The 25,464-nt window shown below is 29.4% G+C and overlaps 1 protein-coding gene across 1 annotated transcript in view; it reads right to left on the reverse strand.

Moving 5' to 3' along the window:
• LOC111626466 (protogenin-like) overlaps nt 1-25,464 on the reverse strand; it is a 193,920-nt gene that overhangs the window by 75,809 nt on the left and 92,647 nt on the right. Inside the window, exon 4 of the mRNA XM_023369842.1 lies at nt 22,224-22,371. Coding sequence (XP_023225610.1) covers nt 22,224-22,371 — 148 coding nt within the window. The remainder of the gene's footprint in view (nt 1-22,223; nt 22,372-25,464) is intronic.

Raw genomic sequence — 25,464 nt, forward strand, 5'->3', positions numbered from 1 at the left:
GGATCATTGCTTGAACTAGTAAAGTAATTTAACATAAAGTTGTACAATCCAAAAATTCTAAATTCTAAATTCCAAAAATTATTGCTATCACTTAAGGAAATTTTGCAAAATTGCAATAATCATATTAAACAATTACATGCAGACAGAGCTGTCAAGAGCTTATATCGAGCCTGAGTAGAGCAGGTTTCTTTTGCCTCCTAGAGATCCCTTTAGCCTTTTGTTTTTTGAACAAACAAAATACATAGAATGTTTATTAATAAATACGTAGAAGTCTTAAAGATTTTATTTTCTGTTAGTAAATTTATAATGGTAGGAATTACTATAGGCCCCTATTTTTTCAGTGTCTAGAGATTTTCTCCAGACACAAAAAAATCCCCATCTTCCTTTCAGCAGCCCTGCATGTAGAATACAATTATATGTGAATTTTGTTAGAAATATAAATATTTTGAACATACTATTTTTGAATCCAAACCTTAAAATTTGACACAAACTAAATAAAATAAACACGTTGAAAGAAAGAATGTTATGTCCATACAGTACAAAATTCATTAATTCTGGTTTAATTTGATGTATGAATATTCTAATACACTTGTAAATATTGTAACTATGTATTTTCAGTATCACTGTGACAGAAATAAAAGAAATATGTTAATTTTATATCAAAAACCACACAAATGAAATTGTAAATATCATTCATTGCCTTTGTGATTTTATTTCTCTTGCAATATGATATTGGATAAACATATTTCAATACCAAAAAACTGGTACTTGATAGGAATTTTCTGGCCTTGATTTTGGATTTAACCATGATGTCAATCACTAAAAACATAAAAATATCTGACAAAATGAATTCATTACTGACTAGTGTTAATTTTTTAAAAGCATAATGAATTTATAAAATGAGTATATGCTATATTTTTAATGTAATGTAAATATATGGATTAAATACAGTGTAAAATATTTTTAAATGTGTGTATTTGTCAGTAATCCTGTTTGACTTTTTTCTTTATACATAACTCCACTAATATGAACAACTTCATGCAATAATTTAGTTCAGATTGGTAAGAATGCACTGTAATCATAACTTATCTTGTATTCCATTTCCATAGATATTTCCCATAAGGCTGTCAGAAGCATGCAGCAAAAATTCAAATGTTATTTTCTACAACTTATAAATATGTGAATAGTTTTCCCCGCAATGAATTTAGTAAAAATTAAAATGAGAAACTGGCTAACAAACTCAAATCAAAACTAATTTAAAACTAGCAGTGACTAATATTTAACCAAATATTTTTGATATACAGGTAGGCCTCCTACAACGCAGTACCTTTACAATGTGTTTTCGCTCCAACACGATTGGAAAAATGTGGTAATTTTCTTACAACACGGTACTTTTACAACGCGGTTTACGGTATTTAAAAATGAATTATCTTTCACGTTTGTCGACGTTGGCATGTTATTCACTTGAAAGTTTCAGGGGAAGATCAGTTTCTAGACAGATGTGCATCAGTTACCGTAAACACTCAAATATATCACTAAATTTTCCATCATTTATACTGTTTCAATAAGTGGGGACAGCAAAATTGGTCCAAAACACAGTATAAACTTCTATTGGGTGTATATTTTTAACAAAATAGTGAAGAAAAGTTATTTTTTGAGATTTTTACTGCCCACAAAACTGATTGAAAAAATGTTAGCCATAACAATGCCAAATGAAAAGAAAGGACAGTTGTTAAAAAGGAAATTTATAACTCTTCAAAAATAGAAATTTTGGATCAAATTAAAAATCAAGAGCGGATAGCTGATATTAGTAGGCATTTTAATTTAAATGAGTTGACTATTCGGTCGATTAAGCAATTGTAAGAAAAGATTAGAAATTTGGTCGCATCCGGATATTTTATTCTTGCGAAAAATGTTGCTAGTCCGAGAGCACCTATAATGTAAAAAATTGAACAAGTGCTAATATTATGGGTAGAAGATATGAACAAGAAACGGTTGCTTTTAAATAAAACTGCACTTAAACACAAAGCCTTAAAAATATTCAATTATTTAAAACAAATGGGACAGCCATCAGCTGCAGTGGCGTAGCATGGGTGTCAGCCGCCCGGGGCGGAGGAAAATTTCGCTGCCCCCTTATTTAGGTATCTCAATTTAAAAGACTAAAATTCAGTTTCGTCACAGAATAAATAATGAACAATTCCATGCTCATTTCAATCGGTCCGAATCATAGGTACAACAAAAATATGAAATGAAATGGTTCAAATTTTTACAAGATATTATTATTATTTATTGTGAAATTTTGCCGCCCCTTAAAAGTGTGGCCCCACTATGCTTCACCACTGGTCAGCTGATGAAACTAGTGTTAAATTCATGGCTACCAATGGCTGGTTTGAAAAATTCAAAAAACGCCATTCAAACGCCAAGTTTTTCTCTTTTTAGAACCGAATCCCAGTGTTTGTATTGAGTTGGTGTCTCCTATAACGCGATTTCCCACAACGTGGTATTTTCAAGGAACGTATCTACCACGTTGTAGGAAGCCTACCTGTATTATGTTTAAATCAGTTCCAGAAGCTAAATTAAGTATACCTATGCTAATTTATTATTATACATAAAAAAGTAATTGTGAATTACCAGCATTTTTTCCTCTTTTCTCTTGTATGTGGCCCGTATCAGTTCAAAATTTTAAATGCAGCCCTTACATAGAAAAAGATTGCTCACCCCTGATGTAGTAGATTCATTAAATCTAAAACATTTTGTAAAAATTTTTTGCTATAAATAGCTATAAAAAATTTTTTGAGAAAAAATTTTTTATAGCTATATTTTTTCTCAAAAAATTTTATAGCTAAAATTTTTTCTTGTTTTGCTTTATATTTATTGTTCTTTTAATACTATGTTATTTCTTTCTATTATTTTTGTAAATCTTCACTTTCTTTTATTGTAGATTACTTTTCCGTTAATTTGTGGAGGAGTTAATCATTTGCCCTTTAAGTATTTCTATCATATAAAGTAATATTAGCAATAGTGGCATATATTATATAAGAATACTATATGCCACTGTTACAAAATAATATAGTACACTCTCTATTGCAATAATGGAAAATAAAAATTCACATTCAGAATCCTAGCATAAATCTTCATACAATTTTTGTATAACAAGCATAAACACACTTAAGCTAATGATTTTGCTAATAAGCTTATTAAGCTAATGAGCTTTTAGATTATATATTGTTACTCAAAATCTAAGCTGCTATGATTCTATAAGTTGTATACCAGCAAATCAACATAACTGATTAAATCTAATTCAAACTGATCTATCATCTAATATTTATGTAATAAATTTTGCTATCCATATTATGATAAATTGACTAATCTAATAATAAAATTGAACTGAAGAGTGAATTAACATGAAATTATTTTATTATTTTGATCAAATATATCTTATCTAGGAAAAAGAAAAATCTAAACTTTATTCATAAGAACTGTATTGCTAATGCTGAAGTCTGAAATATTATCAATATGAGTGTTACTCCCATATAATTTACAACTGAGGCATGAAATACTAAAGATAATATATTGATCACATCTGTAGTTGTTTTGTCCAATTTAATTATACTCATAACAAGATTAATATTTAAACTCATTTTCCAGTAGTAAATAACATCAAATAAATCATCAACAGTTATTTAGTTCGTACCAAGAAAATTTTAATATATAAATTACGAAAGCTGGGACAACAGTTAATAACTCACAGAAACCTCCGTACCTACTCCAGCATTTAGTTTATTAATTACACAAATGTTAATTACACAAATGTTTGGCCCCATTTAGGGGCCTTCATAAAGCAGTGCAGCTGTACCTTCAAATCCAACATATACAGAATAAATTAATTAAAAGTAAAAAGTCTTCTACAAGAACATTTCATCAGTGGAGTGATGTATATATTTAAACTGAACTTTTCTGTAAGATTTTCAAACATGAAATTAAAAATTGATCTATAAGGACACTCCATTGGCAAAGTGATGTAAATTTAAAATAAACTTTTCCATGTGGGTTTTCAAAAATAAAATTTAAATTTAAAAGAAATGATACAAATTAGAAACTATATTATGATTCTCCAATTTTTCTGGCTATTATTTTGCTATTTTTGATTAAATTATTGAAATAATTTGGTCTAAAAAGTAAACATTGTCACCATTTTTTATAAATATTGTTAATTAGAAATTAATTTTAAAGTTAATTAATTAAATTTGAAACTTTGACCTAAAACAGGATTTAAATCTGCTTCTGTTACAAATTAGTTAGGTGCATAACCAGTTATGCTATTTGATCTCTGATCTAGAAGATTAGATCTTCCATATGCATATATAATTTGAAATTATTATATAGCTACACTAATTAAATTGTTATTATGTTATTTGGAGACATATCTGTCCAACTCAATGACAACATGCATTCTAATTATACAAAACTTATTGGTTTGCACTGACTTCTCTTTAATTTGTATGTATCAAAAGACAGGCCCGCCGTAAGCAGGTGTGCAAGGCGTGCACCGCACGTGGGCGGCAGGTCCAGGGGGACGGCAAATCGCGCGATCGGTCACGTAATATTCAAAGTCATTGTCCCAATGCCCACCCTACTTATAGCATAAGAAATGTCTTCGCAAAGAGAAAAAAATCCGACCGGAGCGCAATTACAATAATCTTATTTATCTATATTATAGCGTTAACAGCGCCTCTATCGGCATTTATCAGAATTAAGATGCAATGCGAAACGTGTGTAGGCAAGTTGAACCATCCGGCGGCACCCGAAAGCCAAGTACTCATAGTCATACTCTATTACAGAAGTTGACAGGACTGGAGAAATTAGGGTATCCCCACAGAGCATCCTTCTCAATTTGCACTTGTACGCATTCGAACAGTTCTATCGCATATCAAATTGCAATTATTTTGTTAATAATTCTTCTGACATGGGTCTAAGTATAATTAATGATATTTTAACTTGGTTAAAATTTAAATTTGAAGCTTAATTTAAAGACGATTCGAGTAGTGAAACAGACATTGACGATATTGATTTGTTTAATGAAATCAATACTTTAAAGTTGCATTTTCCAGAAAACCAGTCTAATGATCCACAAACCTTATTACAATATCTTTTTACTAATGACTTAATTTCAACATTTCCAAACACAGCAATAGCACTAAGAATATTAATTACATTGCCGGTTTCAGTTGCATTTGGTGAAAGGTCCTTTTAAAAGTTAAAATTATTTTAAAAAACTATTTAAGATCAACAACGCACCAGCAAAGATTAAGTAATTTAGCTATATTTTCAATTGAACACGAAATCTTAAACTGCTTGGATACACGAAAATTGATAGCAGATTTTGCAAACATAAAGGCAAGAGAAGTTCAATTTCTATAGATAAATATTTATATCGTTTTACACTTAAGTAAACAAAAATAACTTAGTAATAATAAATAGATTTTCTTTGTAAAGTATTTCTTTTCTTTTTTCACACCCTTATGAGACAACACTAAAGAGCCTTTCTGGCAAGCTCAGCGTAGGTAATCGTAGTTAAACAGGGGGCGGCATAATCGGTATTGCACACGGGCGTTCAAACTGCTAGCGGCGCCCCTGTCAAAAGAAAATATACATGTTAACAGGAAGAAGAAAAAGCAATTTGTTCTTTCTGGATGATGTTACTGTAACATCATCTCTGATATATAAACTATGAATTATATGTTTAAAAAATATCTTATAAATAATGGCGTAGATTAGTGTTTCTCAACCAGGGACCACTGAACATATCAAGGGAGCCACAGATCAAAAATCAACTATTTGGAAGCCAGAGTAAACTCTCTGCCACAGTCAAAATAAATTATTAAAATTATATAAAAACAATTAATCTTCATTATGTAAATTATTTAAAAAATGCATTTAAATTATTAAACAACCACTCACTATACCGGGATATAGTTCATCACATATTCTGAACTAATTAACACACCATAATTGGTTCAGAATACATGATTAAATTATAAAATTATTATGTTTAAATAAAATACACAAGTAAATTTGATAAGGAAATTTTGAACCTAAAATATTTTATCAGACAATATACAGTACATACATTTGTTTTTGTAAATGTAGACAAGTTGAAAGTTGTTTTAACATGCCTGACAAGACTCACCTTCATCACTATTTGTATGGATAAAGTCTGTTCCTGTAACAGTCCAAGAAATACAGGATCATCATATGATATATCAACAATATGCTAATAATTCAGAAAGAAAAGTATAGGACTTCTTAAAAGTTGTGAATACTATCTCTATAAGAGTCACGGTTACACTAATATCAACTTTTTAGATATGACGTTATATGACATTAACAAAAACAGATGGTCTCCTCAATGCAGAAATTTATAGAAAGCCTATTTCAATTAAATCCTTCATTCTCTGGAAGTCTGACAATATAATTGGTCACAAATTAGTCACCTTCAAAACCTAGGCAAATAGAGCATTTACTCATTCCACTCTAGTTATGGACAGCAAATTAGAACTGCGATACATCGAAAAAGTAGATAAAGAGCATGAATTTCCTGATAATGTCATAGTCCATATCATCAAAGTATCTGTTTCAAGAGATCAAATAAAGGAAATAATTTATTTTGATCAGAAAAATAGACAAAAGAATTTAGCAATGCAATATTAACTTAAGTGTAGAAGATTATCCATTAAGATAAATATCTTCCATTATGATAAAAATAAAATAGAGCTACACTATAAATCAGGTATTTTATGCAATACAACTAAACAAAAATGGCTGTGATTTTTATTACATAGGTTCTACCACCAGGTCACTTGATAAAAAATTTAAAAACCATGTTCAATTGGTTAAAGCACCACATTTGGGTCTGATCAGTTCTCTAACAGTGGTCCAATGATAAGGATGTATGGTACAAGTTGGATGTATGGTACAAGGATGTGGAATAATAAATAACACTTACGTTAAACCTGGTAATTGGAGTGGTTATGTAATATGATAGCTAACATTTTCAAAGTCCTTCTGGGCTCTTCTTCAGGCTTTTTGTGTAAAAAAAGAAGCTGGACGTTGCAAATCAAATATTTCCTTTTGAAAAGATTGCCATTCAAATCATCACACGTGGAAACCTTCCAAAAGATTTAAATGAAACAAGCAATGTTTTGTGTAAAACACATGCACTTCTTATTGATGTTGATGGAAATTTTTTAAATATTATTATCTAGCAGAATCTGCCACGCTGTTGAAAGGGCCATCTCCTGTTTAAAATTGATGCATGTGTTGCTACATCCTGCTCTGAATATTTCCATAGCCTCCAATAATTTGAGATATTCTAAGTGGTTGGTAGTGTGGATAATATATATTGCGTTAAAGTCCGCCGTGATGTCCTGGTTGTTAGCATATGTTGAGAGAGCCATTGTAAATCTGTTGTGTTGTACATCAGCCTTATGTTATTTAATTCTTATCCCCAATGTACGTTTGGTGGAGCCAATATAAACCATATCTCTGTCGAATCTGTGGTCTCTGAGTGGGATGGTTGTATATTCCCGGTAGTATGACAGGGTTCGGAGGATCTTTTCCATTACATAGTATTTGGAAAATGCTTTGGCATCTTCTGTACACTATACTGACCTGACATTTCTTGGCAATCATACTGTACAATGATTTTAAATGTGGATTAAATGTGATGAGGATCCTTTCTGTGTTTTCTTGTTAATTATTTATCCATCTCTCCATCGGATTGTTGTATACTTCCTGGCTATTTCTATATCTTCTACATAATCCACGTATAAGGTTGGTGTACCCATGGGCTACTGCTATTTCTTTTATATGTTTGATTTCCCAAGTTAGTGCCTGGAGAGAGGAGGAGTGCATAAAAGCTCTCCTAACTAAAGCCCTGAAGGCTGCTACTTTGTACTGAAATGGATCACAGGATCCTATCAGAATATACATGGAGGTGGTACTAGTTTTACAATACACCGAGGTGTGTATGTTCAGCCCTTCAAATGTGATGTCGATATCTAAGAATTGGACTTTGGAGTTACTGTGTTGCTTTACTTCAATTAACAGACCATAAGGATTGTCATTCTTCACATTAACAAATTGTTCGCGATTCGGTTCTGTCCTCCAAAGGGTGATGATGTCATCTATGTACCGTTTATAGAATAGCATATTGGGTAGGAAGCTAGGAAGAGTGGTGTTTTCTAATAGTCTGACTACCATTTCGCAAAGATCCCCAGATACATGGCTTCTCATGGGAACACCTTTGTTTTGCGTGTAAATAATCCCATTAAATTGGAATACAGAGCTATAACATATCAAGTATAATAGTTCAAGAATCTCTTGGTGCATTGTTCGATCGTTGACCTTAGAGAAGAGGAAGTCCCTGAGGAATATGGAAACCATAAATACAGAAAGAAAAAAACACCATTAAAAATAAGTTAAAACTTTTTTAAAAAATATGTGATTAGAAAACAAAAACTTGTTTTCATACAAAACAAATTTTACTACCACATTTTTAATCTGTTTCTTTTCTTTTAATGTATGTCATGGTAGATTCATTATCCCTATAAGAAAAAATACAAGAGTAATCAAAAGTTTTATTACATCCCTGAAAACAATCTAATACTTTAATTTTGTCTTTGAGGGACACCATTTTCTTTGGTCTTTATCATAATTTGTCACTAGAGTTTTCTTTTTTGGTTAATATTGTTGACTTGTAAAATGAAAGAAAAACTAACTAAAATGTACAGTAGAACCTCTATTATCCAGATTTTCGATTATCCGGATTGTTCAAAATAAACAAAAATTTTACGAATGTGCTGATTTGCACTTGCCGAATTACGATACTGTTTATGTACATGATGGAATGCATAACTTTTTTTGTTTCTACAAAGTCTCACCCAGCACAGTGGCCGTAAACTCTTAAATATATTTTGCGTCATAATAAAAATATAACTTGACATACATATTTATAAATAATTTATATTCAAATTACATCACTTCTATGACCAAGGGTGGCATAAGGCATGGGCAACGTGGGCCACCGCCTATGCCTCGCAGTCCAAAGGGCCTCGCGTTTTAAAGGTTTATGCATTACTTAAAAGCCGCAAACACGACGAAAAAATTTTATTCGTCATAAAACGATAAATAGTTTGTCAAATTTTTATTCATAAAAATGCAGTTTCCACTGCTTTTTATTTTATAAAATCCGTCTTCTTGCGCTACCAGATGGCCTTTTAAATTAAACAATAGGTAGTCTGTTAGCATTGGTCAGTAGTAGTCCAAATTCAATATGAACATTTGTTTCTTGAAAATTTGATCACGGTTTAAATACAGTATTTACTTTTAATATTACCAATATGTCATCAAAAAGAAAACATGTTTTATTATCATTAAAAGACAAATTAAAGTATTTGTTTCAATTATCCAAATTTTTCCTTATCTGGGCTACCTACATCCCCAATTAGTCCAGATAATTGAGGTTCTACTGTACTTGTAAAATAATATGCTGGCATTCATATTATATAGGCACATTATGATACACAATGTTTTATTAGTCATACAAAATTGAATAAATGGGATATGGCAATGCAACATATGAGCAATCTGCCAAGGAGGACTATGTTCTACAAAACTGATTCCTATTAAGGTTAGATATGTAAAGAAAGCCCAGACATATGGACAAACCATTGGTCAGAAACAAACTTATCAGTGTTCAGTGGCTTTATCCACTGAACACTGATAAGTTTGTTTCTGACCATAACTAGATGCCAATATATTAAATACCTCATATTGCAAAACAGAGTTAAAATCTCACTTGAATATTATTAATATTTTAATGTAATTTTACCATATATTTTACATTTCTCTATTACTTTAATATTTTAGATGTGTCACTCCAATTTTAAAATGCATTTGAGTTATTGAGTATTTGAGATAGTTAAATCAAAGGTCTTTATGCATTCTGTTTTGAAATATAGGACCTGAAGATTAACTATCAAACACATCAGTCCATATTCAAACAATATTTTAAGATATTATAAATAAATTATACAAATCTCATAAAATATTAAATCTTTATATAAATTTTAAGAAAAGCAAAGTCACGATATTCAGTCTTGTCAGATTCTCCTCCAATATTAATTAACATCCAACTAAACAATCAGCACTTACAACTTGTTCCTAATGTTCAAGAACTAGAAATAACCTTTTATCTTAAATTTACCTTTAGTCTGAATATTGATAAGTTAATCAAAAAGTACTCTCAGCACAATATTCTTCACTAACATTCAGTATCTAATTAATTCTAATTAATTACTAGTGTTGCAACGAATAGTATATTAGGCCTCAGGCCGAATACCGAATATTCAGCCAGGAGCATGGCCGAATATTCGGCCCGAGGCCTAATATACTATTCCGAATATTCGGCCAAACTATTCGGCTTGATTAACGCACGTACGAAAATTGGCGCGCAAACCGCATTATGACAAGGATCCTGCTCTCTATTGGCCCGTTGTCACTACGCTTTGCCAATCACGTTAATTCTTGGCAGTTGTAGCGGACAGACAAGAGTGTCATGGAAGTATGTGATAAATGATGATATCAAATGTGGATAACAATGAAATGACCTACACGTGTAAATAACGGAAAAAGAACAGAGAAGGACAGCAAAGTGAAAATGTGAAAATAAATATGAAATTGAGTTGATAACATACGATAATCAAACAAGTCGAGGCAGCTTATTGGCACGAAATTTGCGGCCGTCAATGCCAAACAATTGTCATAGACTTCAGAAAGATAAATGCTTGTAATGAAAGTTGCTTACCGTGCACGGGAGAAAGCCTGGGGTTGTTCGGGCTACCAAGCTGTCTCGAATCTGTGAATCATAACTGTGACTTATAACAATGTCCTATCTGTCTCTTTTCTCCGTTATCACCAGGCCGAGTCATGTAATTGTAAAATGGGAACTCTACGATGGAAAAGTGACGAATCGAAAGTATCGTGAGCGTGTATTATTATGTATGCATAGGCATGCATGCATTAGAGCGATAGAGGAAAGAGAAAGGGAAGAGCTGTGGCTGTCCGCCATTTTGTATATACCTAGTTAGAATATTTAGATTTAAGATTCTTTGTTCTTTTCCTTCTTTCTTCTTCTGCTAATGACCATTTCCGGTCACCCGATCAGGAGCGGGAACTTCGTGGGTCCTGATTGGTGGCTTACCGAGGTGAACAGGGTGCGGCCCTGCCCGTGGGGTGAGAAGGACACTTTTTGCCTGGACGACGAGGAGAAAGGGTTAAGAAAATCTCGTCGGGACATTAAGTCAGACCTAAGACAAAGAACCAGCCCAATGTGCGAAGTTTAGCGCAGTCCAGAGAGAAGAGAAGAGGACTAGCGACTTAATTGGTGAAAGATAATAGTCTAAGAAAAATAAGTGCCAAGATTTATACCAGGAATGTTGAATATACCAAAGTCGGCCGAGAAAACCCCCGCAATATTCGGAAACCACCATCAGGACCTCCTGAGCTAACTACCGGTAGACCTTTTCTGTCTTTCCTTCCCTTTCCTCTTATTAGTTTAATATTAGATTAAGTTAGATATAAGTTAATTATANTTATTTAAAACACAGCAGCAATTATGTCATCAATTTCTTGTTTGGTATAATGAATTGGACAATTAAAAGTACTTGACGTAGATGCAACATCAAAATAAACATAGAGACATTAAATAAGCTAAGAATGGTAAGAGCATTTCAATAATAAAATTTTGAGAGCAGTCTAGGCAGAACTGTAGTCTACTTCTAATTGTTGTTACTGCTAACAGCACATTAATGGAGAATTTAATTTATGCCAAAAATAATCCCAAACAGAGTTTGGCACTTCAAAATTTTTCCATGTGCAAAAAAAAATCTTTAAAAATGCCAAACCTGGCAATACTGGTTATTTATTAGTTCTGATAGTCTGTATTACTGTTGTTTTTTACCACAGTTTCAGGTTTAGAATACACTTGTTTAATTTTGCATAATGTCTCAACTGGCAATGAAAAATAACTTAATTCTAATCTTTTAGCAAACAAAATGGAATTTTTTTTAAATTATAATATTTGATAGTTAAATAGAATTGTTTAAATTATGATCATTATTACCTGAAACAAAAACTAATTTTGTTATTAAATGTTAAAGAATCCTTTTAAGGATTGGAAATTAGTGTTACCACCCATCCGGTTTTCATCTGGACAGTCCGGGAATTGACTCACTGTCCGGGTAAACTATTAATTTTGTCCGGCAATTTCATAGAAATTGTGAAATTACGATGAAACAAAGTTCTTGCAAATATTTTTACAAATTTACACTATTTTAACAGAGAAAGAACTCACACTCACTGAAACTCATCTGCAATTCGGCCATGTTTGTCTGTTTACGTGTAGCCTTTTTTTTTCCTGCATATACGATCGTACACGTCTACGGGCTAAGTTATCTAAGCATGTTATTCTTCGCATTGTAAAATGACATTGTGCATGCGTCAGAAACTTCTGTTCGAACCTGACAAACCTGACCTGCCATCCAGGTCAGGTTTGAAAAGGTGACAACACTATTGGAAATAGTTATAAATTTCTCTTGATTCTAATTACTGAAAAATGCTCAATTCTTTCTATAATTCTCAATATTGATTCTGATTAACAGTTCTATAACATGTATATATTGATAATGTTTTGTAAATACATGAAAGCTTTATATAAATATAATATTAAAAATAAATAACAGTGAATAATTGAACTCACCATTATTTTTAATTTTATAAATTAATTATTTAAAATGTTTCGAAATACAGTATTTAATTTGAAAATATCATAATTCAAATATCATTATATTATTTTAAAAAATAGTTTATATAAAAAAAATCAGTATTACAGATGAATAAATTCAAAAATTTTATTAAAGTGTTTGTGAAATTTTTTGAAATATAAAATATTTCTCATTAACATAATTTGTTATATGTATATTCTAATGATGAAAAAAAAACATGGTGAAATGTTTAGAATTTAAAAAAAAAAACTTTAAACTTTTCAAATAAGCTCATTTTTCCTCTATTAAGATTAGATTTCAGTTAAAAATTTGTATGCTAAATTTTATTTTATTTAAAAAGCTTTTCCATCTGTTTCTTTGCAGTGCAGAAGTCTGATATATATTATGTTGCTGATGTTCATAAATCCTGTCATCCAAAGAGAATCTCATAAATCTTTATTTGTTATTTATTACAGGAAAAATTTCAATTCTGCAGATGCATATCACAGTTAAAAAGAATTAATTAATTATATAATTTTCACTTTATTAATATAATACATCATAACTTCTATATTCTTAAAAAGACATTTCCACTAAGAACACATTTTCTTTAGATTTTAGAATTCACAATAACCATATAAAAAGCAATATATTTTTGTTTATTATATACAGTTGCCAACAGAAAAGTAAACTATCTTATTTACAAATCTTTTCAAAATAGACAGTTTGACCAGCCCTTCTAAAAACTGGGCCCTAGACATTTGTCTCATTTGTCTATGCGATGATCCGGCCCTGTTACTAAGGTTACTCATATTGTATATCAGATAAAAACAATGCATCATAACAATTTTTTCACTAACAATCATCTATTTTTGTCTCATAAGATCAATTTTCTAGAACTGCATTTAAAAATGCAGTTCAAAAACCACTTTTTCATCATACACACTCATTACTAAAGTGATCAGACATCCTTCATTAGGTGAGACAGTCCTGCTTTTTAATATACTGTCCCAATTTTAAAACTGTCTTGAAAAATGTCCTACTTTTGGATTGTTTCATAACTATATTCAAAAATAGCCAATATTAAGTATACCTACAAGTTACAAAATAAAATTTTAATATCAATTTATAGAAACAATAGCCCAATTTGCAATTGCCCAGACTGGTAATTCTGTCAGAGAATGGTAAATATACAGTATACAACATGCAAGGACTGTGGTATTGCAGATCAGTTATAAAAGGGAAATGATGATTTTTGCTAATTATTCAAGTTAAGAATATGGTAGGTAAAGCAAACAAAACTACACTCAGACCTATAATTAGCTGTTTTTGTCACTAATGCTGTAGATTATTATTTTGTAAACAAGCATATATAGATAAGTAAAATGTTCATTGGCTTATAGCATCCATCATTGGTGATGTCAGAAAACCAGAAAACCAACAATAATTGACTAAAATCAGTAACTCTTCTGATATTATGTCATGGGACCCAGCCTAACATCACGCTTTTTACGTTTCAGGATCTGGTAATTTTCTTTCTTCATTACCAATGTAAAACTGTATAGATATTTTAAAAGAATATGATTATTAGATATGTGGGCTTTAACAAAATGGAAGGAAAATAATTATGGAATGGAAAAGTGAAGGGAAGTGAAATGAGATCACATCATGACAGTATATACAAACTTGATGCAATTAATTTTAAATGAGATTATGATAAAAGATTCTATACTGCAATGACTAAATACATATAATAAAATATTCCTGCATGTAAAAAATACATGGAAAAATAATAAAAATAAATTCAAAAAGTTTTACTAAATAAAACAGTAGTAATGAAAAGGGAAAGCACAATATAGTAGTAATGGAACAAAACTAAAATTTCTATCAGTTTCAATACCAATGCCAATTCCACAAAAAGTTTTGATTCTGATACAATTCTCAATTCCAATTCTTTTCAAAAATATTGTTGTATATAATCTCAAAACTAGCAACACAATAATATTAGCTGCATATTTACTTGTAGAGTTACTAAGTTATTTTTATTCAAATATGTCAAACAGTTTGCATAAATATGCAAAATAATATAAATTTATTCTGTTGCCATTTTTTACCTGAAATGCTATAAACCGAATTAAAACATTAGAAATCAATGACACTTAACAGTACATAAACTAAACAAATTTATTAAGAAACTTCACTTTATTTAAAACACAGCAGCAATTATGTCATCAATTTCTTGTTTGGTATAATGAATTGGACAATTAAAAGTACTTGACGTAGATGCAACATCAAAATAAACATAGAGACATTAAATAAGCTAAGAATGGTAAGAGCATTTCAATAATAAAATTTTGAGAGCAGTCTAGGCAGAACTGTAGTCTACTTCTAATTGTTGTTACTGCTAACAGCACATTAATGGAGAATTTAATTTATGCCAAAAATAATCCCAAACAGAGTTTGGCACTTCAAAATTTTTCCATGTGCAAAAAAAAATCTTTAAAAATGCCAAACCTGGCAATACTGGTTATTTATTAGTTCTGATAGTCTGTATTACTGTTGTTTTTTACCACAGTTTCAGGTTTAGAATACACTTGTTTAATTTTGCATAATGTCTCAACTGGCAATGAAAAATAACTTAATTCTAATCTTTTAGCAAACAAAATGGAATTTTTTTTAAATTATAATATTTGATAGTTAAATAGAATTGTTTAAATTATGATCATTATTACCTGAAACAAAAACTAATTTTGTTATTAAATGTTAAAGAATCCTTTTAAGGATTGGAAATTAGTGTTACCACCCATCCGGTTTTCATCTGGACAGTCCGGGAATTGACTCACTGTCCGGGTAAACTATTAATTTTGTCCGGCAATTTCATAGAAATTGTGAAATTACGATGAAACAAAGTTCTTGCAAATATTTTTACAAATTTACACTATTTTAACAGAGAAAGAACTCACACTCACTGAAACTCATCTGCAATTCGGCCATGTTTGTCTGTTTACGTGTAGCCTTTTTTTTTCCTGCATATACGATCGTACACGTCTACGGGCTAAGTTATCTAAGCATGTTATTCTTCGCATTGTAAAATGACATTGTGCATGCGTCAGAAACTTCTGTTCGAACCTGACAAACCTGACCTGCCATCCAGGTCAGGTTTGAAAAGGTGACAACACTATTGGAAATAGTTATAAATTTCTCTTGATTCTAATTACTGAAAAATGCTCAATTCTTTCTATAATTCTCAATATTGATTCTGATTAACAGTTCTATAACATGTATATATTGATAATGTTTTGTAAATACATGAAAGCTTTATATAAATATAATATTAAAAATAAATAACAGTGAATAATTGAACTCACCATTATTTTTAATTTTATAAATTAATTATTTAAAATGTTTCGAAATACAGTATTTAATTTGAAAATATCATAATTCAAATATCATTATATTATTTTAAAAAATAGTTTATATAAAAAAAATCAGTATTACAGATGAATAAATTCAAAAATTTTATTAAAGTGTTTGTGAAATTTTTTGAAATATAAAATATTTCTCATTAACATAATTTGTTATATGTATATTCTAATGATGAAAAAAAAACATGGTGAAATGTTTAGAATTTAAAAAAAAAAACTTTAAACTTTTCAAATAAGCTCATTTTTCCTCTATTAAGATTAGATTTCAGTTAAAAATTTGTATGCTAAATTTTATTTTATTTAAAAAGCTTTTCCATCTGTTTCTTTGCAGTGCAGAAGTCTGATATATATTATGTTGCTGATGTTCATAAATCCTGTCATCCAAAGAGAATCTCATAAATCTTTATTTGTTATTTATTACAGGAAAAATTTCAATTCTGCAGATGCATATCACAGTTAAAAAGAATTAATTAATTATATAATTTTCACTTTATTAATATAATACATCATAACTTCTATATTCTTAAAATTTAATATCTTTCAGACTGTGGGCAAATTATATGCATCCGTTGGACAAATTTTAGTAAATCTATGCATATGAAGGCAATAAAAATTGGAATATATATTATTATTTTAAAAAAAATGAATTAAAAAGTTTTCTCCTAGAAAATTTGATTTCACTAAATAAAAAAAATTAAATGATTTCTACATTTTATAAGCTGAAGTTAAATATATATCAGTATATAAGTTAAAGTTATATAAATATATATAGTTAAATATTATATTCAATTACTATTTTTTATTTTTTTAAAAATAATTTTACTGATATATGAAAATAAACTTTTTTATCAGCTATACATGTTGCTAGTTTCAGTAAATAAGTAAAAACAATAAAAACTTATTATTAACTGTTCAGAAAACTCACTTATCAGAATTTATCAGAACTGTATTCCATTTTATTCTAAATTAATAAATTACGACAATCGTCATTTTATTATTGAAGAACATATAATTATTCATTGTTAAAATCAGTTAAGGTTTTTCCATAAACCATGTATCCTATTTTAGTTAAAATTTAACCTCTTACCTCCCATTGATGATCAAATATGGTCTCTAGTCAACCCCAAAAAACTATGTAGAAATTTCAATATCCCATTTTTGGAAAAGCTGCATAATGTCATTGAAACAAAAATAAAGTAGAAGAAATAAGTTTAGTAACAAAAGCTGCACTTGGAATGTCCATGAATTACACTTTTTCTCATACTATCAATGTGCTGTACCTTCAATTCAAACTTTAGCTGTTCTTTCTGTTCTTATTATTTTCAATATACTGATGTAGGCATTAATGTTTCACTGAATTTTTTGAAATATCATGTGTTCTATACAGCCCACATACTGAATAAAGACAATTAAAATTATTGCAAAAGCATTTTCACTTATACAGATCACTGTTATTGCAAGAAAATTGGCTAAATTAATTGATTAACTGTAAAAATTTCATCATATTATTAAATATATTTATAATGTATTAAAATAATTATATAACCACAAAGTTTTTTACTTTCCCCATCCCTCCCTATAAGTGTTTTCATGGCCTTTTCATATGCTTCTTCTTTCTGTAAACTGGGACACACACATTGTTTAAGAATGAACCCTTATCATTTTTCAATTATGATTGAATATTTAAACAATTTTTAAAATATAACATAAAAGTAATTGTTAGTAATACTGGGTTTTAAAATTTTTTAAAACAATTTAATTCCTACATGAGATTTAAATTATTTAGTTATTACTGTTTGAATTTTAAGAAATCTTTTATTTAAAAAAATAATTTATAGCTTAAATAATCTGATTATGNAGTTAATTATAAGTTAGTGAGTAGACCATATATTGTGATTCTTAAAAATTGTAAGATTTTGGACGAGAGTGGAGACCTATTGTATATTCGTGTTTTGTCTCTGACGGGCATCTCTAAAAGACCTGTAAATCCCTATTATAATAAATTATTGTTTAATTTATATTCGTTGGAACGATTTGTCTCGTACATCCGTAACCTTCACAGAGCAAAGACGAGCGCTTAAAAAGAAGAATAGGCAGGGTCAGACCCTCAGATGTGCGAGGATTCTCCAACAATAGGCGTGTACGTGTGCTGATCTTTGTACTTATAAATTGTGAATACATGTGACTAATATTATTTTCTTTTTTATTTTGTGCATGTTACAAGTTATAAATAAATATAAACAAACAACACTAACCCAACAACGTTAAATCTAAATACCAAAGTGATTAATTTACTGTGTTTTTGTAATTATTACTCCTATTTTTAGGTATTCAGTATTCGGCTGAATAGTGAAAAATAGGCCGAATACCGAATAGTAACCGAATATTCGTTATATCACTATTAATTACACTATATCTGTGTGCACTTCTTCATTTCCATCTCTTTTGAAAAAACTCAATGCCAAAATTTCTAAAATATACTTCTTACTTAACAAATTATCCCATTTGTCCTTTTTTAACTCCCCTGGTGTTGCATGTATCCCTTAAATCTCCCTGACCTTTTTTACATACAACCGATTTTGATCAATTGTATACATATAAAGATTTTTAATGGATTGTTCTCTTCACATCACATTAACTTACTAATTCAGTCTGTAAACATTAGTTTTCCTGCCTTCAAGTTCCTCTTTGCCATCTTAATATTATGTCATTTTCTTAATATTTTCTTAATTATTTCTTAATATATTCTTAACATTATATCATCTTAATATCAAGTCTTTTTTTCTACCACTTTTATAAATCTGTCAACAATACTGAGAATATGTTATATCTAGAATACCACATATGCAATCCTACTGTAAAAAGATACTTTAAATTACTTAATTTCATACTTTTTCTCTATTTACTTTTAATCAAATTTATTTATTTAGGTCTACTTGTTATTGTTATACAGTATATTGATTTATTTTATGATGAAATTTGCTTCATTGTTCATTGCACTGGGGGTAGCAATTATTGTCTTAGTGACATTGCCTTTAAATTTGAATTAAATAAATAAATAAATTTCATGTATAAATTGAATTGTCATCTTAACCTATTATGAAGCATCATATAGTCATCATCTATCTGGTTTAAACCAGATAGATGATGACTGACTATGTGATGCTATTTTTGAGAAATTTCTAAAGTTCTAAGATATAGAATGAAGAATACATGACCATAATCTAAATTTATTCAGTTTAAATCTATTTTAAATACAGTAAGACCCCACTTTACACTGCCTTGCTTAACGCTGATTCAATATAATGTGGTCTGCTCAAAGCCTAAAAAAAGCTCAAAATTTACACTGATTTAAATTATCACAGCATTTCATTGATTCGTATATAATACGATTATTTGCGAACACAAACCAATTAGCAAAAGGTGGCAAAAAGGTGTACTTTCTTTAAATGTATGTTTGTTTGGTGCAATTTTGGAAAAAAATATATCATCATAAATGCCATAGGAAATATCAACTTTGCTTGGCAAGAATTAACTGATAAATGCACGAACGAAGTGTGGAAGAAGTTATGGCTGAAGGTATCCAAAAATTCTCAACAAGAGCCTTATCACTGTATTGTTAGATTGACCAAACTCAGCCTAATCGATATAGCAGGACTAGGAGATATAGACGAGCGGGATATTGAGGTTACTGCAGGTTTCTGGTGAGAGCCTTACCAACAACGACCTTCAAGAATTGGCAGAACATGGAATTCATGTGAAACTGGAAAATAGAGATTCTGAAAATTAAGAACCCAAAAAATTTCTGTACAGATTTCCTTAGTAAAAGTTTGGTAACAATAACTGAAATCATTGATCAAATTATAGCGAATGATCCAGATTTTGAAAGGAGAGCAAAAGCAAAATGAGGCATTTTGGATACAATCTTCTGCTACTGACATTTGCTTAAGGAAAGAAAAAAGCAACAAATGAAACTTCACAACTTTATTGCAAAAGAACAAGTAATTTCAGAAATGTAATTTCAGGACCTTCATCACAAAAAATTATCTTTACATTTCTGTGTGAATATGTTTATGTGTTATTTAGCATATATTATTATACAAATTAATATAAAAATAACTTAAAATTAAAGTAAAATTTGTTTATTTTTGGTCAAATGTTTCCCTATCCCTATTTACTCTATGTTAAAATTACCTTGTTTAACGTTGTTTTGCTTAGTGCTTTGTTGTCTAGGAATGCATCCCCCACGTTAAACTGGGTCTTACTGTACTACTATACTTATATATTTAAATTATTTCACAAAATTAACTTTAGCCTATAATTTATGAATTACTTTCTACTGGTATTTAATGTCAAATTTTATAAATTTTATGGTTAAATTAATTATAATTTTTGAAAAACATAACTTCAATCAAAAACAACAGCTTTATTAGAGTATATTATTTCACACAAACATCCCAGTGCTTTTGGACTTCTTCAGCTCATCTTCAGGAATCAAGAACCAGAACTTTATAATATTTTTAAACATCCTAAATTTTGGTGTGTTCTTAATTCAAATCAAATGATCTGCTAAATTACCAGGCTATTATATGGATAAATTAATTTGTCTAGAGGTAGGTGTTATGCACTATCTCACGTTAATTTTAATAATTGTAATAAATTAATTTTTTAATTTAGAATTTCTGGAAGAAAAGAATCATCCTGAAATGGGATTCAAACCCACAACTTCTATTTACTGTGCAGATGCAATGCTAGTTATTCTATCCGGACCTCCACTCACTTCACTTCCAGAACTACTAATTTAGATTTAATCATATTGGTCACTCAAAGAGATGACTTCAGCACTCACAACCTATAACTCCTCCATGGTCACCTATTATAGGCACTAAAGTCATTCCCAGTCAGCATTGTGAGTAACCAATATGGTTATATCTAAATTAATAGTTCTGGAAGAGAAGATTGGATGGAGGTCTGCATAAGCAGGAATTACAGGCTCAAGTCCTGTACAGGGTCAAATTTTTTCTTCTAGAAATTCTAAATAAAAAAATTAATTTATTATAATTTATTAAAATTAACACAAGATGGTGGCATAACACTTACCTCTGGTCAAATTAATTAGTTTCTAATTATTAATTTATCCATTTAATAGTCCAATAATTTGGCAGATCATTTAGTTGAATTAATTATAAATTGGATTTAGAGATGATATGTATGATCTTAAAAAAATATTCTGAAGTTCTTGTTCTTGATCCCCAAGGATGAGCTGAATAAGTCCAAAATTGTTTGAATGTTTATGTGTAAAATAATATAATCCAGTAAAGCAATTTGTTTTTGATTGAAAATTAAACAATATTAAACATAAAAATAATAATACAATTAAAATATGTTCCAAGTAAATAAACATATCATTAAAATAAGAGAATATCAGCAAATATATGTATTTAATGTATTCAATACCAGAAAATAAATAAATCTGTTAAAATATTTGGAAAAGGTAAGAAATAATAATCAAATATATAATAATGAATATTGATAAAAATACTATAAAACTTCAAATAAACAGCAAATTCATCAATCATTTCTGTCATCCATAGATATATTTTAGATATTATTATCTCTTTATAAATTTATTAAATAATGATATATGAAGCATGCAATGCCTTCTGGTGGCTTATGTTTACATCATTTTGTTATTCCATAAAATTCGTAACATAGGGAGTTTTTTTACCATTTTATTGTAAAATTGAAATGAATTCCTCCAAGACTTGAAGAAAAAAAACACCTTTTTTGTGAATGGATATCTCTCCTGTAAAGTTTTTGTTTTTGGCATTTACAACATTATGGCATTGAATGCTTTACATATTTATTTACTGAATTAAAAAATAATATTTTATCATAAATACTGTTTTGAAAATTTAAATTCACTATTTTTCGATACAAATTTAAATTTTCAGATGAATTTCAATGTTTTTACCTGCTGCTATTCTGAGGTAGATCTTTATTATTGAGCTGCCAAGTTATAATTGCAGATGGAACAGCTTGAATTTGGCAATAGAAATAGGCATTTCCTCCTTTCTCCACAATCATAGGCTCAGGTTCCACAGAAAATACCCTTGACATACCTATTTTTGAAATAAAGTTATAAATATAAAATTTGAAATTAAAATGTTAAACAATATAACTAAAACAAATACAGAATGTAAAACATGATTAACCATTAAAGATTATAAATTACATATTGTACAGTTTTACAGATTTATTTACAGATCTATATTAAAAAAATATATTAAAATTTGTAACTTTTTACAGCTTAGAATGCTTAACATTATTTATTAATATATTGGAATATCTATTTTTCATAAAAATAATTATTGATAATAAATGAACCTTATATGATATATTTATAGGTCATAAGGTATATATAAAGGGTCAGCACTTTAAATATTAAGTTCTAGTGCCAGGTTTACCAAGCAGGACCGGATTAACCCACTTTCGGTCCCTAGACATTTCCACTAAGAACACATTTTCTTTAGATTTTAGAATTCACAATAACCATATAAAAAGCAATATATTTTTGTTTATTATATACAGTTGCCAACAGAAAAGTAAACTATCTTATTTACAAATCTTTTCAAAATAGACAGTTTGACCAGCCCTTCTAAAAACTGGGCCCTAGACATTTGTCTCATTTGTCTATGCGATGATCCGGCCCTGTTACTAAGGTTACTCATATTGTATATCAGATAAAAACAATGCATCATAACAATTTTTTCACTAACAATCATCTATTTTTGTCTCATAAGATCAATTTTCTAGAACTGCATTTAAAAATGCAGTTCAAAAACCACTTTTTCATCATACACACTCATTACTAAAGTGATCAGACATCCTTCATTAGGTGAGACAGTCCTGCTTTTTAATATACTGTCCCAATTTTAAAACTGTCTTGAAAAATGTCCTACTTTTGGATTGTTTCATAACTATATTCAAAAATAGCCAATATTAAGTATACCTACAAGTTACAAAATAAAATTTTAATATCAATTTATAGAAACAATAGCCCAATTTGCAATTGCCCAGACTGGTAATTCTGTCAGAGAATGGTAAATATACAGTATACAACATGCAAGGACTGTGGTATTGCAGATCAGTTATAAAAGGGAAATGATGATTTTTGCTAATTATTCAAGTTAAGAATATGGTAGGTAAAGCAAACAAAACTACACTCAGACCTATAATTAGCTGTTTTTGTCACTAATGCTGTAGATTATTATTTTGTAAACAAGCATATATAGATAAGTAAAATGTTCATTGGCTTATAGCATCCATCATTGGTGATGTCAGAAAACCAGAAAACCAACAATAATTGACTAAAATCAGTAACTCTTCTGATATTATGTCATGGGACCCAGCCTAACATCACGCTTTTTACGTTTCAGGATCTGGTAATTTTCTTTCTTCATTACCAATGTAAAACTGTATAGATATTTTAAAAGAATATGATTATTAGATATGTGGGCTTTAACAAAATGGAAGGAAAATAATTATGGAATGGAAAAGTGAAGGGAAGTGAAATGAGATCACATCATGACAGTATATACAAACTTGATGCAATTAATTTTAAATGAGATTATGATAAAAGATTCTATACTGCAATGACTAAATACATATAATAAAATATTCCTGCATGTAAAAAATACATGGAAAAATAATAAAAATAAATTCAAAAAGTTTTACTAAATAAAACAGTAGTAATGAAAAGGGAAAGCACAATATAGTAGTAATGGAACAAAACTAAAATTTCTATCAGTTTCAATACCAATGCCAATTCCACAAAAAGTTTTGATTCTGATACAATTCTCAATTCCAATTCTTTTCAAAAATATTGTTGTATATAATCTCAAAACTAGCAACACAATAATATTAGCTGCATATTTACTTGTAGAGTTACTAAGTTATTTTTATTCAAATATGTCAAACAGTTTGCATAAATATGCAAAATAATATAAATTTATTCTGTTGCCATTTTTTACCTGAAATGCTATAAACCGAATTAAAACATTAGAAATCAATGACACTTAACAGTACATAAACTAAACAAATTTATTAAGAAACTTCACTTTATTTAAAACACAGCAGCAATTATGTCATCAATTTCTTGTTTGGTATAATGAATTGGACAATTAAAAGTACTTGACGTAGATGCAACATCAAAATAAACATAGAGACATTAAATAAGCTAAGAATGGTAAGAGCATTTCAATAATAAAATTTTGAGAGCAGTCTAGGCAGAACTGTAGTCTACTTCTAATTGTTGTTACTGCTAACAGCACATTAATGGAGAATTTAATTTATGCCAAAAATAATCCCAAACAGAGTTTGGCACTTCAAAATTTTTCCATGTGCAAAAAAAAATCTTTAAAAATGCCAAACCTGGCAATACTGGTTATTTATTAGTTCTGATAGTCTGTATTACTGTTGTTTTTTACCACAGTTTCAGGTTTAGAATACACTTGTTTAATTTTGCATAATGTCTCAACTGGCAATGAAAAATAACTTAATTCTAATCTTTTAGCAAACAAAATGGAATTTTTTTTAAATTATAATATTTGATAGTTAAATAGAATTGTTTAAATTATGATCATTATTACCTGAAACAAAAACTAATTTTGTTATTAAATGTTAAAGAATCCTTTTAAGGATTGGAAATTAGTGTTACCACCCATCCGGTTTTCATCTGGACAGTCCGGGAATTGACTCACTGTCCGGGTAAACTATTAATTTTGTCCGGCAATTTCATAGAAATTGTGAAATTACGATGAAACAAAGTTCTTGCAAATATTTTTACAAATTTACACTATTTTAACAGAGAAAGAACTCACACTCACTGAAACTCATCTGCAATTCGGCCATGTTTGTCTGTTTACGTGTAGCCTTTTTTTTTCCTGCATATACGATCGTACACGTCTACGGGCTAAGTTATCTAAGCATGTTATTCTTCGCATTGTAAAATGACATTGTGCATGCGTCAGAAACTTCTGTTCGAACCTGACAAACCTGACCTGCCATCCAGGTCAGGTTTGAAAAGGTGACAACACTATTGGAAATAGTTATAAATTTCTCTTGATTCTAATTACTGAAAAATGCTCAATTCTTTCTATAATTCTCAATATTGATTCTGATTAACAGTTCTATAACATGTATATATTGATAAT

Source organism: Centruroides sculpturatus, unplaced genomic scaffold, assembly GCF_000671375.1.
Source record: "Centruroides sculpturatus isolate CEXI.00-Female unplaced genomic scaffold, Cexi_2.0 scaffold391, whole genome shotgun sequence".
Classification (NCBI taxonomy): Eukaryota; Metazoa; Arthropoda; class Arachnida; order Scorpiones; family Buthidae; genus Centruroides; species Centruroides sculpturatus.